Below are 18608 nucleotides of genomic sequence, written 5' to 3'. Positions count from 1 at the left end.
CCCTTTGATCACATAGGACATAGATTCCCTCAAAAATAAGTCTTTAAAAATACAGTACAATTAAAATTTTTATTTTCTTGAAGCTCTTAATTTTTTTCTAATAGAACATTTGAAATAGTTTCATAGCCTTGTGTTTAAAATTTAATCTAATCATGTATTGATTATGAGCAGAATAAAATTGGCCCATTTTACTGCTATTTTAAAACCTCATTATTGGGTAAAGAGAACAGCCATGGGTATAAATAATTCTGTATTATTTTTAGACCTCTCATGACATCACTAGAATTTTAAGGTTTCTTTAAATGTGAAAATTATGAGAGGACTGCCTCTTCAGGTTTGTATGTTTTCTTTCCTTCCAGCACTGGCTACAAATTTGCAGGTTTTGTTAAACAATTTTTATGATAAATATTATCATGGATGCTGGTAATATTTGTCAGGCTCGTACAAGTGGTTGTTTATAAAGCTGGTTTATAGATTTAAGAAGAACTATATTTCTAGATGCAGTCAAAATTAGTACTACTTTCTCCCCTATGGTAAAGCATATGCTAGAATTGGTTAGTTAGAAAGGGCTCTGTATAAGTCAGAGGACACCATCAGGCCTGAGATATTCTTTTAGATTTATTTCTAGGGGCCCATGGGGCAGTTCTTGTACTGCCTGAATAGGTAATGAACAAGTGCATTTGAAATGCATGGATCATATATATGAAATGAGTTAGCTTTTATTTTCCTTTGCTACCTTTAGAAATAAATGGATAAATCTTCTACTTTGGGATGAAAAGAATTCTTATGTTCAGAATTTTGGTATGTGTGATATTTTGATATCTATAAAATATTTCCCTAATGGGAAAGGATTGTTAGTAGAGTTAAATCATCAAAAATTATACTTGAGCCTTATGTAAACCTATAGTAATCAAGATAGTGTGGTATTAGTGTAAGGATAGATATATATAGATCATGAAACCTAATAGGGAATTTATAGACCCACACATATATAGTCAATTGATTTTCAGTAATGAGGCTATGGTAATTCAATGGCAAAAGGTTAGTCTTTGTAACAGATGTGCTGAAACAACTAAACATTCATATAGAAAAAAATGAACCTCAACCTTTGCCTCAACCATATATAAAAAATAACACAAGGGCCTCCCTGGTGGCGCAGTGGTTGAGGGTCCGCCTGCCGATGCAGGGGATACGGGTTCGTGCCCCGGTCTGGGAGGATCCCATGTGCCGCGGAGCGGCTGGGCCCGTGAGCCATGGCCGCTGGGCCTGCGCATCCGGAGCCTGTGCTCCGCAACGGGAGAGGCCACAGCAGTGAGAGGCCCGCATACCGCAAAAAAAAAAAAAAAAAAACACAAAAAGGATCATAGACCTAAATATAAAAGTTAAAAGTAGGGCTTCCCTGGTGGCACAGTGGTTGAGGGTCTGCCTGCCGATGCAGGGGACACGGGTTCGTGCCCCGGTTTGGGAGGATCCCACATGCCATGGAGCGGCTGGGCCTGTGAGCCATGGATACTGGGCCTGCACATCCAGAGCTTGTGCTCCGCAACGGGAGAGGCCACAACAGTGAAAGGCCCATGAACCGCAAAAAAAAAAAAAAAAAAGTTAAAAGTAAAGTGTAGGTGAAAATGTTTGTGAATTAGGTAAAGACTTCTCAGAAAAAATACATAAAAAAATAAAAACATGGAAGACAAAATTGATAAATTGAGCTTCATCAAAATTTTTTTAAAACCCTCTGCTTTTTGAAAGACAACGTTAGGAAAATGAAAGGGCAAGCCATAGACTGGGAGAAAAGATTCTCAATACATATGTATCTGATAGAGGGCTTATTTTATCCAAAATATATGAAGAATTCTTATAACACAATAATGAGACAAACAACCCAGTTTATAAATGGTTCTTCACACAAAAAGACATGGCCAATAAGCACTTGAAAAGATGCTCCACATTATTAGTCATTAGGGAAATACAAATTAAAACTACAGTGATACATCACTGCAGACCCACTAGAATGACTAAAATTAAAAACACTGACAATGTGGAGCGACTGGAATTCTCACGCATTTTGCATGAGAATGCAAAATAAAAATACATTTTGGCAATGTCTTTTAAAGTTAAACATATACTTACTAATGAACTAATGAGTCCACTTCTAGGTATTTACTCCAGGAGAAATGAAAGCGTATACCCACGCAGATTTGTACATGAGTGTTCATGGCATCATTATTTATAATAGCCAAAAACTGGGAACAACTCAAAATATGCATTAACTGAATGGGTAAACAAATTGTGGTATATCCATGCAATGGAATACTACTCAGGAATAAAAGAACTGATTTTTTAAAACAAATTTATTTATTTATTTATTTATTCATTCATTCATTTATTTTTGTCTGTCTTGGGTCTTTGCTGCTGCACACGGGCTCTCTGCAGTTGTGGAGAGCGGGGGCCACTCTTTGCTGCGGTGTGTGGGCCTCTCATTGTAGTGGCTTCTCTTGTTGTGGAGCACGGGCTCCAGGCACGCGGGCCGGAGCAGTCATGGCTCACAGGCTTAACAGTTGTGGCCCGTGGGCTCCAGAGCGCAGGCTCAGCAGCTGTGGTGTGCATGGGCCGAGCTGCTCCACGGCACGCGGGATCCCCCCGGACCAGGGCTCGAATCCGTGTCCCCTGCATTGGCAGGTGGACTCCCAACCACTGTGCCACCAGGGAAGTCAGAGCTAATTTTTGATACATCTAACAACATGAATGAGCCTCAGAAGTATTGTGCTAAGAAAAATGACCAGACACAGACTACACAGTGTTTGATTCCATTTATCTGAAAGCTCTAGTGACAGAAAGCATAGATCAACGGTAGTCTGGGGCCGTGGGTTGGGGGGGGTATTGCAGAAGGACATGAGGGAATATTTTGGGTTGATTGGGGTAGTTGTTACATGAGTGTATACAATTGCCAAAACTCACCAAACTTCGCACTTAAAATGGGTAAATTTCACTTTAAGTAAATTATACCTCAATAAAGTATATACCTCAACTTGTTTATTTAAAATTCTGTAAATAGTTATTGTTTATGTATATTCAGGGGAATATATTTGGGAAGATACAGGTGCTCTAGGATGTGTAATGCAAGGAAAAATGCATTCTCCTTTCAGTGTCATGATTGAACTCTAGTCTTCTAAAGCTGTTAGAAAGCCTTTTATTACTAGAGCTATTGTCCTTTAGATGAGAGACCAGAATCAGTTTTGGCATTTGCTTTTATTTTAAATTCTAGATTTTGACCTCTCTTTTCCATTATAGGTACAGTCAGTATACTTGTTAATTTGGTCTAATGATAACATGGATAAACATATTTTCTTCTCTAATTTTTATCCCACAGAATTCAACCTTAATATTTTGCTGCATTTTATAAATTATCTTCTACACACTGGTTTTTACTTTTAAAAATTGGGGAGAAAAAGTAAAAAAGAATTTAGGGGGAAATAGGAAAAAAAGATTGGAAAAACCTGTTTTTAATTCAACTGAGATTTTAGAACAGTAAATTTGTTTTCAGAAGTACTGACATTGTTTCTGGTTTCTCCCTTAATTTATGTATCCTTCATTTGTTAGTCCTCTTTTTTATTCCCCACCATTCTGCTCTCATTACTGCAGTTTCTTCATTTGAGATTGAAGGTGAAGGGAATTTTAATGTCTGTTTCTTAAAGAGAATCTCCTTAAAGTATGCTTTGAAGTCTTTGGGGGAAAGATAGCATGATCACTACTCTTAGTCTTTTATCGCTTTTAAGATACACATTTTTTTTTCACATTTAGACATCTCTGAATTTGGGCTACATCCACCTAGAATTAAGTTGAGTTCTTCTAGAAAGGGTTTCATTTCTCTCAGTCACTTAGGGGCAATATTAACCACCCTAGTAGTGTAAATGCAGACCACAAACCTACCTGACTTAATTGTTCAAATTCTCAGGGGGAGGATTTTCCCCTTCCTTGGACTCACTGTCAAGGCTGAGATGTACAAATGTCCTTATATGCTTTTTCTTTGTTGCAGATTTATTTCTCCTTTTTCCTTGTAGTATGGGTATTGCCCTTTGATAATCCTAGCTTTATGAGGCTGACTTTTCTTGGGCATCCCTCCCACCCACCCCTCCTTGCCCTTTGCTAGTGACATATAATATGGGTGAGTTTTACAATTGATGGCATCTTAAATTTTAATCATCTTTAATTTTGTTCTGTGCATGCCTCTACATTCTCTTCTTTTTACTGGAACTTATTTATATTGAGTATTTGAGAAAAATTAATATTATAATTAATTCACATATTATTTTAGAAATGATAATATGCTTGTTCAGACTTTCAAAGTACAGGGTACTATTCTCATGGTATAATCTGATAAACAAAATGTATCACCCTTGAGGATGATCCTCAGAGAAAATGTTCAGACAAATTAGTAAGAAGTTATTGGTTGCAAATTTATGAAGACAAAAACTTACGCTTAAATGACTTGTTTTTATAATCTAGTCTAAATTTTCTTGTTGTGTCTGTATATCCATGGTATTTAAACTTTGAATTTTTAAGAATCCATTTCATAAATTAGAAAGTTTTTATTTTTTTTAAATTAATTAATTTATTTATTTATTTTTGGCTGTGTTGGGTCTTCGTTTCTGTGCGTGGGCTTTCTCTAGTTGCGGCGAGCGGTGCGCGGGCCTCTCACTGTCACGGCCTCTCTTGTTGCGGAGCACAGGCTCCAAACGCGCAGGCTCAGTAGTTGTGGCTTACGGGCCTAGTTGCTCCGCGGCATGTGGAATCTTCCCAGACCAGAGCTCGAACCCGTATCCCCTGCATTGGCAGGCAGATTCTCAACCACTGCGCCACTAGGGAAGCCCCCTTTTTCTTTTTTTAATCACTAGCATTCTTTTACTGAAGAATGGAGACATAAAGGCAGAATGAGGTCTTGCCATTATGTTTTTTAAAAGAATAGCTTTATTGAGATATAGTTCACATACCATTCAGTTCACCCTTTAAAGAGTACAATTCAGTGGTTTTAGTATATTCACAAGAGTTGTGCAGCCAACAGCACTCTCTCATTTTAGAACATTTTTATTATCCCCCAAGGGAAACTCCCCATTCCCTCTCCCCAAGAGCCTCTGGCAGCCACTAATTGCTATTAAGGTTTTAGTTTAAATTTAATTTTTAGTTCTATTAAATACTGTGTCCGGTCTTTACCAGGCCCTATGCTAGTTTTTGGGAAGGCAATAAATCCTGACCTCAAAGTTTATAATCCAGTAAAGAATAAGAGAATTAAACACATACTTTATGTATATGATAAAATATAGAAATAAATGATTTTGAGTATTCATACTGCTCACATGGATCACAACTTTATAGAATTTTAGTTGTTGGTGAAATTTCTTTCATTAACTAAAAAAGTGATCTGAGACCCAGAGGCATCACTGTTACATAGTTCTCTGGCATGGCCAGAATAGTTTCTTAAAGAAATCACTTGAAATTGCTGGGTCTTGAAAAATAAGATAGAGATAACTGAGAAGGTCATTTCAGGTATGGGGAACAATATAAACAAAACCTCAGGGCACTTTTAGGAAATAACAAGTAGTTCATTTTGATTATTAGAGCAAATGGTGCATGATGTGGAGCAACATGAGATAAAACTGATTTTGGAAAGATCTCCATCTTTCCAAGGCTTTGAACTCCTTGAAGATATAAAAATTTGTAATATATTAGTCTGGTGGTAGGTAGTGAGGAATGTCTAAAAGTTATTAAGTAGGTGATTATAGAGCTGGGCATTAGGACAGTGCTTCTCATGTATGTTAGAGGACCAGTTTTTTTTTTTAATTCTATTCTGTTTCAAATTGATACACTTATAATAAAAACGAATTACTAGAAAAATGAAAACATAAAATGTAAGTATACATTTTTTGTTACTGTGTTCAATAAACAAAAATTTTTTGTCGAATTGCTATAAAAGTTTCTAAATACTTGCAATTTCTTGAATTACTAACAACACTTCACAAACCAGCATTAGTCTGTGGACCACACTTTGAGTAGCACTACTTCAAAGCAATTAATTTGGCATTAGTGTGCAGGCACAGCAATTGGGAGATGATTGCTGGAGAGTTAATGAGGACCTGGACAAATTGTTAGTAGTTTAAGCTGAATGGAAGATCTGGATTAGAGACATTTGGAAATTTAAATGAAGGCAAGTGAGATGATATGGATTTGAGGGAGAGGAAAGAATCAAAAGATGTTAACTGGATTTTAGGCTTGAGGGGAAAATGAGAGTGCCATAGCAGAAATAGAAACTAGTTGGGGAGAAAAGATACTAAATTAGGTTTTCAACAAAAATTCACATTATAGCATTTTTCTGTTAATTAACACACACACGCACCCGCACCATTTGGTTGGTAATCTAAATTTGGCAGTCTCCAAAAAGCATTGTAACTTTTTCTTTTCTTTGATTGTAACAAACTTTGAGTAATATAATTACACAAACCCATAACCAAAACATGCCTAGGAAGATTTTTTACTTGTATCCTTATTCTCATTTATTGTTTCAGTAACTGTTATTGGGCCTTTGGCCAGGAACTTGTGACTCTTAGGCAGGGGGAGGAGCTAGGGATAAAGTTCACCAGTGCCAAAGAAATTCTATTCCAAATGGATTTGTGTGGAGCAACAGTGATATCCAATGACAAGTTAAATTAAACACAGAGGTGTTTTCTCCAACACTGTCTCAGAAGATACATGCTGTTGAGGGGGCCTGGTTCAGACTGAAACAGTCTTTTTGAAGTAAGGTTAAAGTCACACACAAAGAATTATACTAGGGTCTTGAAGAAGAATTTTGTTATGTGACTTCAAGAACTAGTTGACTCTGATAGATGCACACTTTGCAGAACGGCAACCAGTGACAGATGAGGTAATACTGCTTTGAATTATGAGTTAAATCTCAAAACCATTAACAGTTTGCTATTTACAAAATTCCAAATTTAGTAAATTGCATGTTCATGTTCCTTAAGTGTAAGAATACTAGATCCCTGTTCTTAAAGCACATTATATTAATAGTCCTATTTCTTTTGATTAATATCTATATTTATTTGGATAGCATTTCTTTAAGTTTTATGCCTTACTGCAGTGTTATATGATAGTAAAAACTGTTACATTTGTCTTTGTGTTGAATTCTGTGCCTGGTTTTACAGTGTTTCTGGGTCTGTCTCCTAAAGATTGTGTCTCTTGTTTTAATGCTCAAATCTATATCTTGCAAATGACTTAGTATGTAGGAATTTCTGGCTGATAATTGCATTTCAAGGTTGGATGCTTAGTTCAGTCATGCTTTCTAGGGTGGCAACTTTGTGCTTTATTTAAAGCAAGCTTCGGAAAGTTAGTTTCACAAATATATTCAGGCTCTTGAAGATAGAAGTGGAGTATGTTCCACTGGTTAATAATTTAGAAAAGTGACACAAGTTGACTGGCATTGACAAAGATACAGTCAGGGTCCTGGGACCAATAGAAATTTTTGGATTCCCCAAGCAGATAGAATATTTTCATTTTAAATGTGTGGTGGAACAGTGAGCCAGTCTTTTAATTGACACTTTCTTTTATTATAATAGTAAAGAATAGTTATTAGTTTGAGGCCAAGAGATCAGTTTCTCTTTAAGACTATGTTCTGGAGATGTGGTATTTCTGGCTCAAGGCTGCCTCTCTGCTGAAGTCAGTGCATACTTTCAGCATTTGCATGTTTATTATCTTTGTAAATCGTAGCATATATATTATTACAGTTCTCTATAATGCAGCTGTTCCATTTTGTCATCATAGCTTTGCTTATGCACTTTAGATATTCATGTACGAATTAGATTTAATTCCCTATTGCCCCCATCTCCCATGTTGTAGCATAAATTAGGGAAACAAAAGGAGAGATGAGAATATATGTGAGGTTTTTCTTTTTGTTTCATAATAGGAATAAATTAGACGGGGAGACAGGAGTGATTGTTTCTTTTTTAAATTCAGGAGTTGCTCCTGTGGGTGAGGGTACTTATTTTATTTATTTTTTTTATTTTTTATTTTTTTTTGTGGTACGTGGGCCTCTCACTGTTTTGGCCTCTCCCGCTGCGGAGCACAGGCTCCGGACGCGCAGACTCAGCGGCCATGGATCACGGGCCCAACCGCTCCGCGGCATGCGGGACCCTCCCAGACCAGGGCCCGAACCCGCGTCCCCTGCATCGGCAGGCGGACTCCCAACCACTAGCGCCACCAGGGAAGCCCCGAGGGTACTTATTTTAAATGAAAATGGAAAGATAAAGCTTATTTGGTTTCATAGAAAAATGTGTTATTTTCTCATTTTAGACATCTAGAAAGTCTTTGCTAGTTTTAGCTACTCCCTAAAGGACAGCTTCTAGGATATATGTCATAAAATGGTACTTGCTTTGTAATAAGCATTCAACAAATCTGTTGATTGAATCAAGTGACCAGTTAGTCAACAAGGAAAGAGTGTGATTTGATGGATATTTAGCAACAATTATTTTCACAGAAAAAACAGATTTTCTTATTCCTGATATATATCATTCCCAGAGTTTCTCTGGATAATACCTAAGGTACAGTATGATCTCTATATCCTTAAAAAATATGAAAAGGAATATAGGCTTAACCTCCCTTCTGGACGAGAAAGAAACGGGTAAACTATCTAGCTGGGTCTGTTGATAGTTTCTTTCTACCTTAATCAGTGATTGAGTGATACTAGCAAAGTATCTTTTTTTCCTGTGATTTTAGCTGTGCCTAAAACCAGCTTGCATCATTCTTCTATCAGAATCAAAGCTGTTTCTTTTATTATGTGGCTCCACATACATCTCTCCTGGATAGAAGAATCTTCCCAGTCTGTTCCTGCCTCAATTCCCATAGAATATTTTAGGCATGTCAGCTGTTTGGGCTCTGATCAAGGATTTGATCCAGTTGGCCCCCTAGCCTGAATTGAGAGAGTGTTTGAAAAGCCTGAGCTTCAGCGTGTTTCCAGAGTTAAAACCATTACTCGGTGTCTTTTCCCTCTCTTGTGCCTTCATAAGGATTTATATAACTGGAAAAAGGTGATAATAAAGTAGATGCTCCAATCAGTAGAAATAGAGTGAAGTTTGATGAAGTGGTAGAAGGGTCATGGTGATATAGTTGGAGTTTGGGGGTTTTTTTGTTTTTTTTTTTTAAAGATTTGGGTAGGTGTCATTTATCCTCTAGTTCCCTGTATCTTTCAGCTATTCCCTACTCTTCCCCTCCCATCCATTATTAACCTAATCAAAGTAAATGTTGATTTTACAGAATACCAGGTTTTCTTAGGGAAAGAAAGTGTAGATGTTTTATATAACATCTCTCTCAGGAACTAAGAGTTTTATAAAGCTAATCTAGTGTGCATAGTGCACTATGAGATAAGTAATGATTTTCATATTTTTTAGAAGATAACATTTCTGAATTCAAGGACCTATTGATTTTTAAGTCCCCTATTAAAATATTTTTGTTGTTGTTGGGGGTAGGAGTTTATTAATTAATTTATTTATGCTGTGTTGGGTCTTCGTTTCTGTGCAAGGGCTTTCTCTAGTTGTGGCAAGTGAGGGCCACTCTTTTTTTTTTTTTTTTGGCGGTATGCAGGCCTCTCACTGTTGTGGCCTCTCCCGTTGTGGAGCACAGGCTCCGGACGTGCAGGCTCAGTGGCCATGGCTCACGGGCCCAGCCGCTCCGCGGCATGTGGGATCTTCCCGGACCGGGGCACGAATCCGTGTCCCCTGCATCAGCAGGTGGACTCTTAACCACTATGCCACCAGGGCAGCCCCAGGGGCCACTCTTCATCGCGGTGCGCAGGCCTCTCACTATCGCGGCCTCTCTTGTTGCGGAGTACAGGCTCCAGACGCGCAGGCTCTGTAGTTGTGGCTCACGAGCCTAGTAGCTCCGCGGCATGTGGGATCCTCCCAGACCAGGGCTCGAACCCGTGTCCCCTGCATTAGCAGGCAGATTCTCAACCACTGCGCCACCAGGGAAGCCCTATTAAAATATTTTAAAGCAAATATTTGATTATTTGTCTGCATTTAAAATTGGTGCATATCAGGGAACTCTGCTCAGTGTTATGTGGCAGCCTGGATGGGAGGGGAGTTTGGGGGAGAATGGATACATGCATATGTATGGCTGAGTCCCTTTGCTGTGCGTCTGAAACTATCACAACATCGTCAATTGCCTATACTCGAATATAAAATAAAAAGTTAAAAAAATAATAAAATAAAATTGGTGCATACATTCTGAGATGAGAGGAAAAGTTTTCTATTAAAGTTTATAACAGTAATATTTGAGTTGGTGAGGAGTTTTTTTAAAAAGTCATTATCTAGATTAGTGGTTTCCAAACTCTTGAGTATTTCACAGTTAAAATATGGAGCATTCATCCCTGTGTGTGCTTATTTATAAATTATTTATACTACTATTCTTACTTGTATGTAGTAGAAAACATACACAAATTAGATATTTTAAAATGATGAGATAAATTTGAGTAGAAGCTGTAATATTTTCTTCTGTATCCCAGTGGAGTCTTCTGTATCCGCAGGTGCAGTCACTCCTCTTTGGAGACTACTGACCTATATTGTTAATGCGGGAAGCCCAGCCCAGGTATCTTTATTTCTACCAAGTTTCCTGGGTGATTTGTAGCATTCTCATTTCTCATAGCTACTTATGAAATGAAGGCAAAGAAGAGGTTTGGTAATAAGAGGATAAACCATTCAGTAATTTTGGCCACCATACTTTGGGATCAGATGGAGGGGGTATCCTTATTTTCAGAGATGATTAAAACTTACCGCAAAGCACCATCATAGTGATGATCCACCATACTAATATGTTTAGTTTTCTCTGTCTTCATAGCGATCTTTCTGAAATTTGATTATTTCATTTCATCAAAATCTGATAATTTGTTCTTGCCTACAGGATAAAGTCCCAACTCTCTAATGTGACATCCAAAGTCTTCATTAATTGGACCCTTGCTGTCCTTTTTTACCTTCATAACCTTTGTTGCCTCTTTCCCTTCTCCTCTGGAAAACTTCCGTTTGCAAAAACAAACAAAAGTAAAACCAAAGAAAACCCAGCTCCAGCCTCAGTAAATGTTTTTTGTTCATTACAAACCCTGTCTTTCCTTTGTCATTCTGTCTGGAATGCCCTTCTTGCTTTGTCCTACTGGAAGACTTCTAATTGTTAAAATCAGCTCAGACATTTCATCTGGTCTCTAAACAACTTGTTTTCTCTCCTGCATGTTATTTTATAGCATTTATTGAATTGCTATAATTATTTGCTTATAAGTCTCTCTCCTGCTATGCTGAATTCCTCAAGGATAGAGATTGTAAGTTAAAATATAAGTTCCATGAGGGCAGGTACCCTTTAGTTCTCTGCCGTATCACAGTATCTGGCATATAGTAGGCATCCAGTAAGTATTTGTCACATGAATCTGTTTATATTTGCGTCTTTAGTGTCTGGCATATGGTAGGCTTTAAATGAACCTCTGTTTATTAAATAAACTATAAATGAATGAGTGAATGAATTATAAAATCTCAGAAATAAGCTTATATTATGGGGTCTGACTTAGAAAAGGGGAGTTGATTCTCTGAAAACTTGAGTACATGGCATCATTAAAATCAAGACATAATAAGGAAATTTATGTATTTTTGTATAATATCTGATGTCACTTATGGTATAAGGAGGACTTGAATAATTTATATTTTGAATCTTAATATTGGTATTTAAATGAATTCTAGAAAGATAGCCAAATAATTCCATTGAACTTAATTTTTTTTATTGTTTCAGTGTTAATTGAGATATCATTTTTTACTCCTTTCTTTAGGGTGTTTGTGAACCGAAGTTTAGCCATGGAAAAAATAAAGTGTTTTGGTTTTGATATGGATTATACACTTGCTGGTAAGTAGCACTTTCTGATTGCTTAAGAACTACTACTTTGGATATAACACAGTAGGCCATTCAATAAACACTTGTTGACGCAGTCATATATTTAGCTGCCAGTCATATATTTAGTTCAATCTCTTTCATTGAGATTTATGAATATTGAAATTACCAGATGTCCTTGAGATCTAGATTGTAGAGATAGGTAGAACAAGTGCTAAATTATTTTAGAGACCCTGGTAAGAAATGATATGATGAAATTATACATTAATGTGTATATTTGGGCACTTTTGGCTTTTACTCTATTAAGCTGTTCTTCAAGGATGGAATTTTGTATCTCTCTACCACCGGTAAACGTTTATCAGTTAAAATTTTTAATATTTTCTTAAGACAAATGAAAAATGTGTTGATTTTCTATTGAAGTGATTACACATATACTATGTAAAGACTTTTTAAAAACTAGAGCTATTACTTTGTTCATTATCAAATAGACCTTAAACACCAGCACTCTGCTGTTTTTCCCTTCATATCTCTGAGATATATTTGAAATACTCAGTGTATTAGCCAATAGTTGCAGCATCTGTTCAGAACTTATGAAGTTTTTATTAAAATATTTGCAGTCTGACAAAAATGTCATTTAATTTAAGAAGGAGTAGGGATGAACAAGGATCAACTGTATAGCACAGGGAACTATATTCTATATTCAATATCTTGTAACCTATAATGGAAAAGAATCTGAAAAAGAATATATATATATATATATATATATATATATATATATATATATATATAACTGAATCACTTTGCTGTACACCTGAAACTAACACAGCATTGTAAATCAACTAACTGTACTTCAGTTAAAAAAAAACTAAAAAGAAAAGTAGGGATGAAGAACTGAGTTGAGCACATGTGCATATATGTATCTACATGCACATGTATACAACTGTGACACTCAGAAAAGAATCTTTCAGAAATTTTCTCTAAAAAATACTGTCTTTAAGTACACAAAAACATTAAGATGTATTAATTCACTTATGTTCAGAAACTTTATATAACATTATTAGAAGGTTTATATCATCTCAAATTAGACAAATCTCAATTTGATTTTCAGTTTAGGCTACAAATATAAGTGAATAATATAAATGTACAAAAATGAACACATGTAGTTTATAGGTACTTGCCACATATATGTGGGTATGATATTTTACCAAACAAGTTCTATATTGAAAATATGCACTGACTTGATTTGAATTTCTCTTTCTTCCCTCTATAGTCTTTATTTGGTATTCTATTGCCTTAAAGCTGTTTTTGCAGCAGTTAGATTCTTTTATATTTTCCTAATTGGACACAGACACTTTTTAGGTATACTTGTCAGAAAGCAGTTAGAAGCGCTATACTTTCTCAATGTAGATCTTGCTGTCCAAATTGGGAGAAAATCTTGCATTCTCTCTCCTTTCTAGAATTCTACTCTCCAGGGAAAAGAATGGCAAGGTAGTTTGGTAGCTGAAAGGGATATTAACTAAAGCAGAAGTAGAAGTTAATGGGGCTGAAACGTGACAAACTTTTTTTCTTGGTTAGTAAGACAGTCTCACTGTATTGAAGTAGTTCAATTCAATAAGTATTTATTGGAAACCTGTAATGTGCCTGGCACATTTTGTTACTGAACATTGAGATAAATGTATATTCCCATAGAATAATTTAAAAAAGAATTCTCTTGTTTTACAAAAAAGTCACTGAATCTTAGTTTCTAAACTTTAAAGCTGCCTTACGGTTTCTTCTTTTTATATGCTTTTTTTTGGTAATCCCACTTTATATTTTAATGCTTACTCTTAGTCTAGACACTAATATACTTTGCTTATATGTAACAATAATTATTAACATTTATTAAGTGCTTATTATATGCCAAGCCCTGTTCTAAGTGTTTTACATAGGTTATTTCATTTAATACGTAGATTATCTCATTCACATCACTTATTTAATATTTACAAAATCCTATGAGGCAGATACTACTATTATTGTCTTCATTTTACAGCAGATGCTGATTTTTTAAGGACTTTGTCTAAAAACATTTAGCTGTGATATAGCTGAACTACAATTCAAACTTAAGCATCATGTTTATATATGTATATGATATATATGTATATAATAAATTTAAATTATTATTGTGAATATTGACAGTTTATAGTGAGGTATAATTTCAAAGTAATAAGCACCCCCCCAAGCAAACTGAGACTTAAGCACTCAAGAGGGCAAAGCTCTTTAAAGTAGCCCCCTTGAGAGACTATATATTCTTCCAACAGTTCTATGTTGGATGAAAAACATTGGTACTACCCTGTGGTATTGCCTTCACTTCATAAAGCATGTAGGAAAACAAGTTTATTGACTTCATACCTGTCACCTGTTTTCCAGAATGGTATTCATTAAATTTGTCTGTGAATAACTTTTGGTAATTTTAACAATCAAACTGCACCCTTGAAGTGCTAAGGACTTTTCATCAGAAAAATGTGCCATGAAGTAAAGAGACAAGACTAAAAGAAGTGTTTTTTGAAAGCTTCGATAAATATCCCTGAAATAAGTGTAATAGCCTCACAGGGTGAATTCATGGAAAGGGCCTGTATTCTTTCTGAAGACTTTTCTTAGACATTGACTTCTCTGTGCAGTCCTGACACCTTGCTATATCATTCCCCAGAGCAATTTGTATGTCACTTGCAGCTTTTGTTCACTTGCATGCCTCCCCTTTGGCCTGTGAATTCCTCAAGGGTAAGGGCTTTCTTTTTCACATTTATATCCTTTGTGTTGCCTAAAGCCTGACATATAGTAGTTGCCCAGTAAATATTTATTGAATGAACGATTTGGGTGCATAAGTTTTAATATATCAGTTTAAGAATCAATCATAGTATTTTAGTTTACCCAGTATAAAATATACACTAATAATTCAAGTTAAATACTTTCAAATATGAACTTATTTTTTAAATTTTAATAAACTGTATTGAGGAATAAGTTACATACAATAAAGTACATGCATTTTAAGTATATAGATTGAGTTTGATAAAATGTATACACCTGTGTAACCACTGCCACAATCAAGATGTAGAATTTTTCCATCACTCCAGAAAGTTCCCTCATTGCCTTTTTGAAGTTACTTCTCTCTCCGGCCCCACTCTTTGCCTCAGGGCTTTTTGTCACTACAGATTAATTTTACCTTTCCAGAATTTCATGTATATGGAATCATATTCTAATGTACTCTTGTTTCTGGCTTCTTTTGCTTAGCATAATTTTTTTCGTGATTTATTCATGTGTGTCTGTCAGTAGGCAGTAAATTCTTTTTTTACCCCTAACTTTTAAAACTTTTTATTTTCAAATATTTTTAGACCTATGGAAGAGCTGCAAAAATAAGAGTTTGCCTTTAGTCTCTCCTCATGGTAACATCTTACTTGACCATGGTTGACTGTAGTACAATTATAAAAACTAAGAAATTAACATTAGTACAGTACTGTTAATTGAACTACAGACTTTATTCAGTTTTTACACTAAAGTCCTTTATTCCAATCCAATATCCAAACCAGAATCTCACATTGCATTTAGTTGTCATATATCCTTTGTCTCTTCTGTGACACTTCCTACGTCTTTCATTGCTTTGACACTTTAAAGAGTACTGGTTAGGTATTTTTGTAGAATATTTCACAATTCGGGTTTGTCTGATATTTCTTCATGAATAGATTGAAGTATTATGCATATTTGGGAAGAATACCACAGAAGTGATGTGCCCTTCTTAGAGCATGATACCAGGGGTACATAATGTTGATGGGTCTTACTACTAGTGATGTTAACCAGTCAAAATTATGAAATTCTCCTTTCTCTTTAAACTTTACTTTTTTTTTTGGAGGGGAGGCCAAGTAGTAGTCCTTTGTTTTTATACTGCAATTTGTTTAATCCATTTATCTGCTGATGAGCATTTGGGTTGTTTCCAGTTTGGGGCTATTGTGAGTAAAACTGTTAAGAACATTGGTGGTGTACAGTCTTTTTGTGGATGTATGTTTTTCTTTTTTTCCTGGGAGAATACTTAGGAGTGTAATTGCCAGATTATGTTTACCTTGTAGGGAACTGACAAATGGTTTTTCAAAGTAGTGCTACCGTTTTAAATTTCTACTCAGCAAACATGCGATTTCTAGTTGCTTCACTCCTTGTTTACACTTGACATTGTCAGTCCTTTGAATTTAGCCATTATAGTGAATATGTAGTGTTATTTCACTGTGATTTTACTTCGTATTTCTCTGTTAACTAGTGATGTTGAAAATCTTCATGTACTTATTGGCTATTTGTATTTCTTTTGTGAAGTGCCTATTCAAATGCGCATGGTTTAATTGGGTTGTTTGTCTTTTTATTTTCAAGCTATAGAAGTTCTTTATATATTCTGAATACTGGTCCTTTGTCAGATATATACCTTCTGAATATATTGACCAATATATGTTGGTATGTCTACTGACATTCTATTCCATTGGTCTAAGTGACTATCACATGGTCTTGATTGATTATTGTAGGTTTTATAGTTAGTCTTGAAGTCAGGTAGTGTTAAGTCCTCTAACTATTCTTTCCTCGAATTGTTTTGATATTCTAGGTCCTTCACATTACTGTATAAATTTTAGAATAAGCTTATCACTTTTTCAAAAAAGCCTGGTGGGATCTTGATTAGGATTGTCTTGAGCCCTTGTTCCATTTGTGGAAAATTGACATCTTAACTACATAGAATCTTCCAGTCCATAAACATTAATACATCATTCCATTTACCTAATCTTCTTTCTTATCTTTTAGCAATTTTTTGTGATTTTTGGTGTAAAGGTCTTATACATATTTTGTCACATTCATTTGTTAAGTATTTCATATTTTTATGTAGTTGTAAATGGTGTTTTAAATTTCATTTTCTATTTTTTTGTCATTTGCATTTGGAAATGCAGCTTATTTTTGTGTCCTGTGACTTGCTTAATTTGCTTATTATTCAATACTTCTAGGAGCTCTTTTGTAGATTCCTTAGAATTATCTACATATATGATCATATGGTCTGCAAATAATTTACTTTTTCCTTTCCAATCTGTATATATCTTATTAAAAACATTTTGGCTTCATTGCACTGACTAAAACCATAATACCATGTTGAATAGAGGTGTTGAGAATTGACCTCCTTGGGTGTTCTTGATCTTAAGGAGAGAATGTTTAGTTTTTCACTATTAAGTATGATGTTGGTTGCAGGTTTTTTATAGATGATTTTTGTTAGGTTAAGGAAGTTCCCTTTTATTCTTAGTTTTCCGAGAGTTTTTTTTTTTTTAACATGAATTGGTTGTTAAATTTCATCAAATATTTTTCTGCCTCAATTGAGATGATCATATGGTTTTTCTTTTTTAGTCTGTTAAAAGGGTGAATGGCATTGATTGATTTCTGAATGTTAAACCAATTTTGCATTCCTGGAATAAATCCTTCTTGGTCATGTACCTTTTTTTTTTTTATTGGCAAATTTGATTTGCCAATATTTTGTTGAGGATTTTTGCATTCTGTTCATGAGGGGTATTAGTTGATAGTTTTCTTGTAATGTCTGTCTGATTTTGGTTTTAGGGTAATGCTGACCTCATATACTGAGTTGGAAACCATTTCGCTTTCCCTTTTTCTTTTCTTTTTTTTTTTTTTTTTGTTTGTATTTTGGTGGTGCCTCGCAGCTTGTGGGATTTTAGTTCCCCAACCAGGGATCGAACCTGGGCCCTCCTCAGTAAGAGCACAGAGTCCTAACCACTGGACTGCTAGGGAATTCCCCCATTTCATTTTCTTATTTTTGGAGAGCTTGGGTAGGATTGGTATTATTTTTTCCTTAAATATTTGATAGGAGTGAAACCATGTAGGCCTGGAGTTATCTTTTTGTGGGAAGGTTTCAAATTATACATTCAACTTTTAAACATAGATATAGGGTAAGTTTCTATTTCTTCTTGGATCAATTTTGATAATTTGTGCCAATTCATCTAAGTTTAAAATTTATTGGCATCAAATTATTCATAATATTTTTTATTATTCTTTTGCTGTCTGTAGGATCTGTAGTAATGTTCCTATTTTCATTCCTGATATTGGTAATTTGTGCCTTTTTTTTTTCTTTCATCAGTCTAGCCAGAGGTTTATCCATGTTATCAGTCCTCCCCCAAAGAACCACCTTTTGGTTTCAGTGAGTACATGAGAATGAGGAAGATTAAAAATTTTTTTTTTTAACTACTGTTAAAAAAAAATTTTTTTTAACAGTAGTTTAAAAAAAAATGTAGTTACTTATAAAATTAATAAAGTATTATCCAGATATCCCAGACATCATTATCTTTATTTGGTTTATATTTTTTTATTAGGATCTAAGCATTAACCATTTTTATTTCTGATGAAAGGTGTTTTTTTTTTTTTTTGCGGTACGCGGGCCTCTCACTGTTGTGGCCTCTCCCGTTGCAGAGCACAGGCTCCAGATGAGCAGGCTCAGCGGCCATGGCTCATGGGCCTGGCCGCTCTGCAGCATGTGGGATCTTCCTGGACCGGGGCACGAACCCGTGTCCCCCACATCAGCAGGCGGACTCTCAACCACTGTGCCACCAGGGAAGCCCTTGCTTCTGTATTCTAACTCTTAGCACCATTAACATTTTTTATGTTGTTGGCCTACTTTCTTGCTTCAGGTGTTACTGGAAAATGTT

General features: G+C 35.4%; 1 protein-coding gene across 5 annotated transcripts in view; it reads left to right on the top strand.

Moving 5' to 3' along the window:
• Positions 1-18608, top strand: part of NT5C2 (5'-nucleotidase, cytosolic II) — a 106374-nt gene that overhangs the window by 48687 nt on the left and 39079 nt on the right. For 4 of the 5 annotated variants that reach the window (XM_082644275.1, XM_082644273.1, XM_082644274.1 and 1 more), the window contains one exon: positions 11846-11919. In XM_082644275.1, the coding sequence (XP_082500401.1) occupies positions 11846-11919 (74 nt within the window). Of the gene's footprint in view, positions 1-10603; positions 10627-11845; positions 11920-18608 lie in introns of those variants that run through there. The other variant, XM_082644276.1, reaches the window with a different exon arrangement.

The sequence above is a fragment of the Mesoplodon mirus genome (genome assembly GCF_964341445.2).
Source record: "Mesoplodon mirus genome assembly, chromosome: 2".
NCBI classification, from domain to species: Eukaryota; Metazoa; Chordata; class Mammalia; order Artiodactyla; family Ziphiidae; genus Mesoplodon; species Mesoplodon mirus.
Note: the sequence above shows the minus strand (reverse complement) of the source record. Positions and strands in the feature narration are given on the sequence as shown.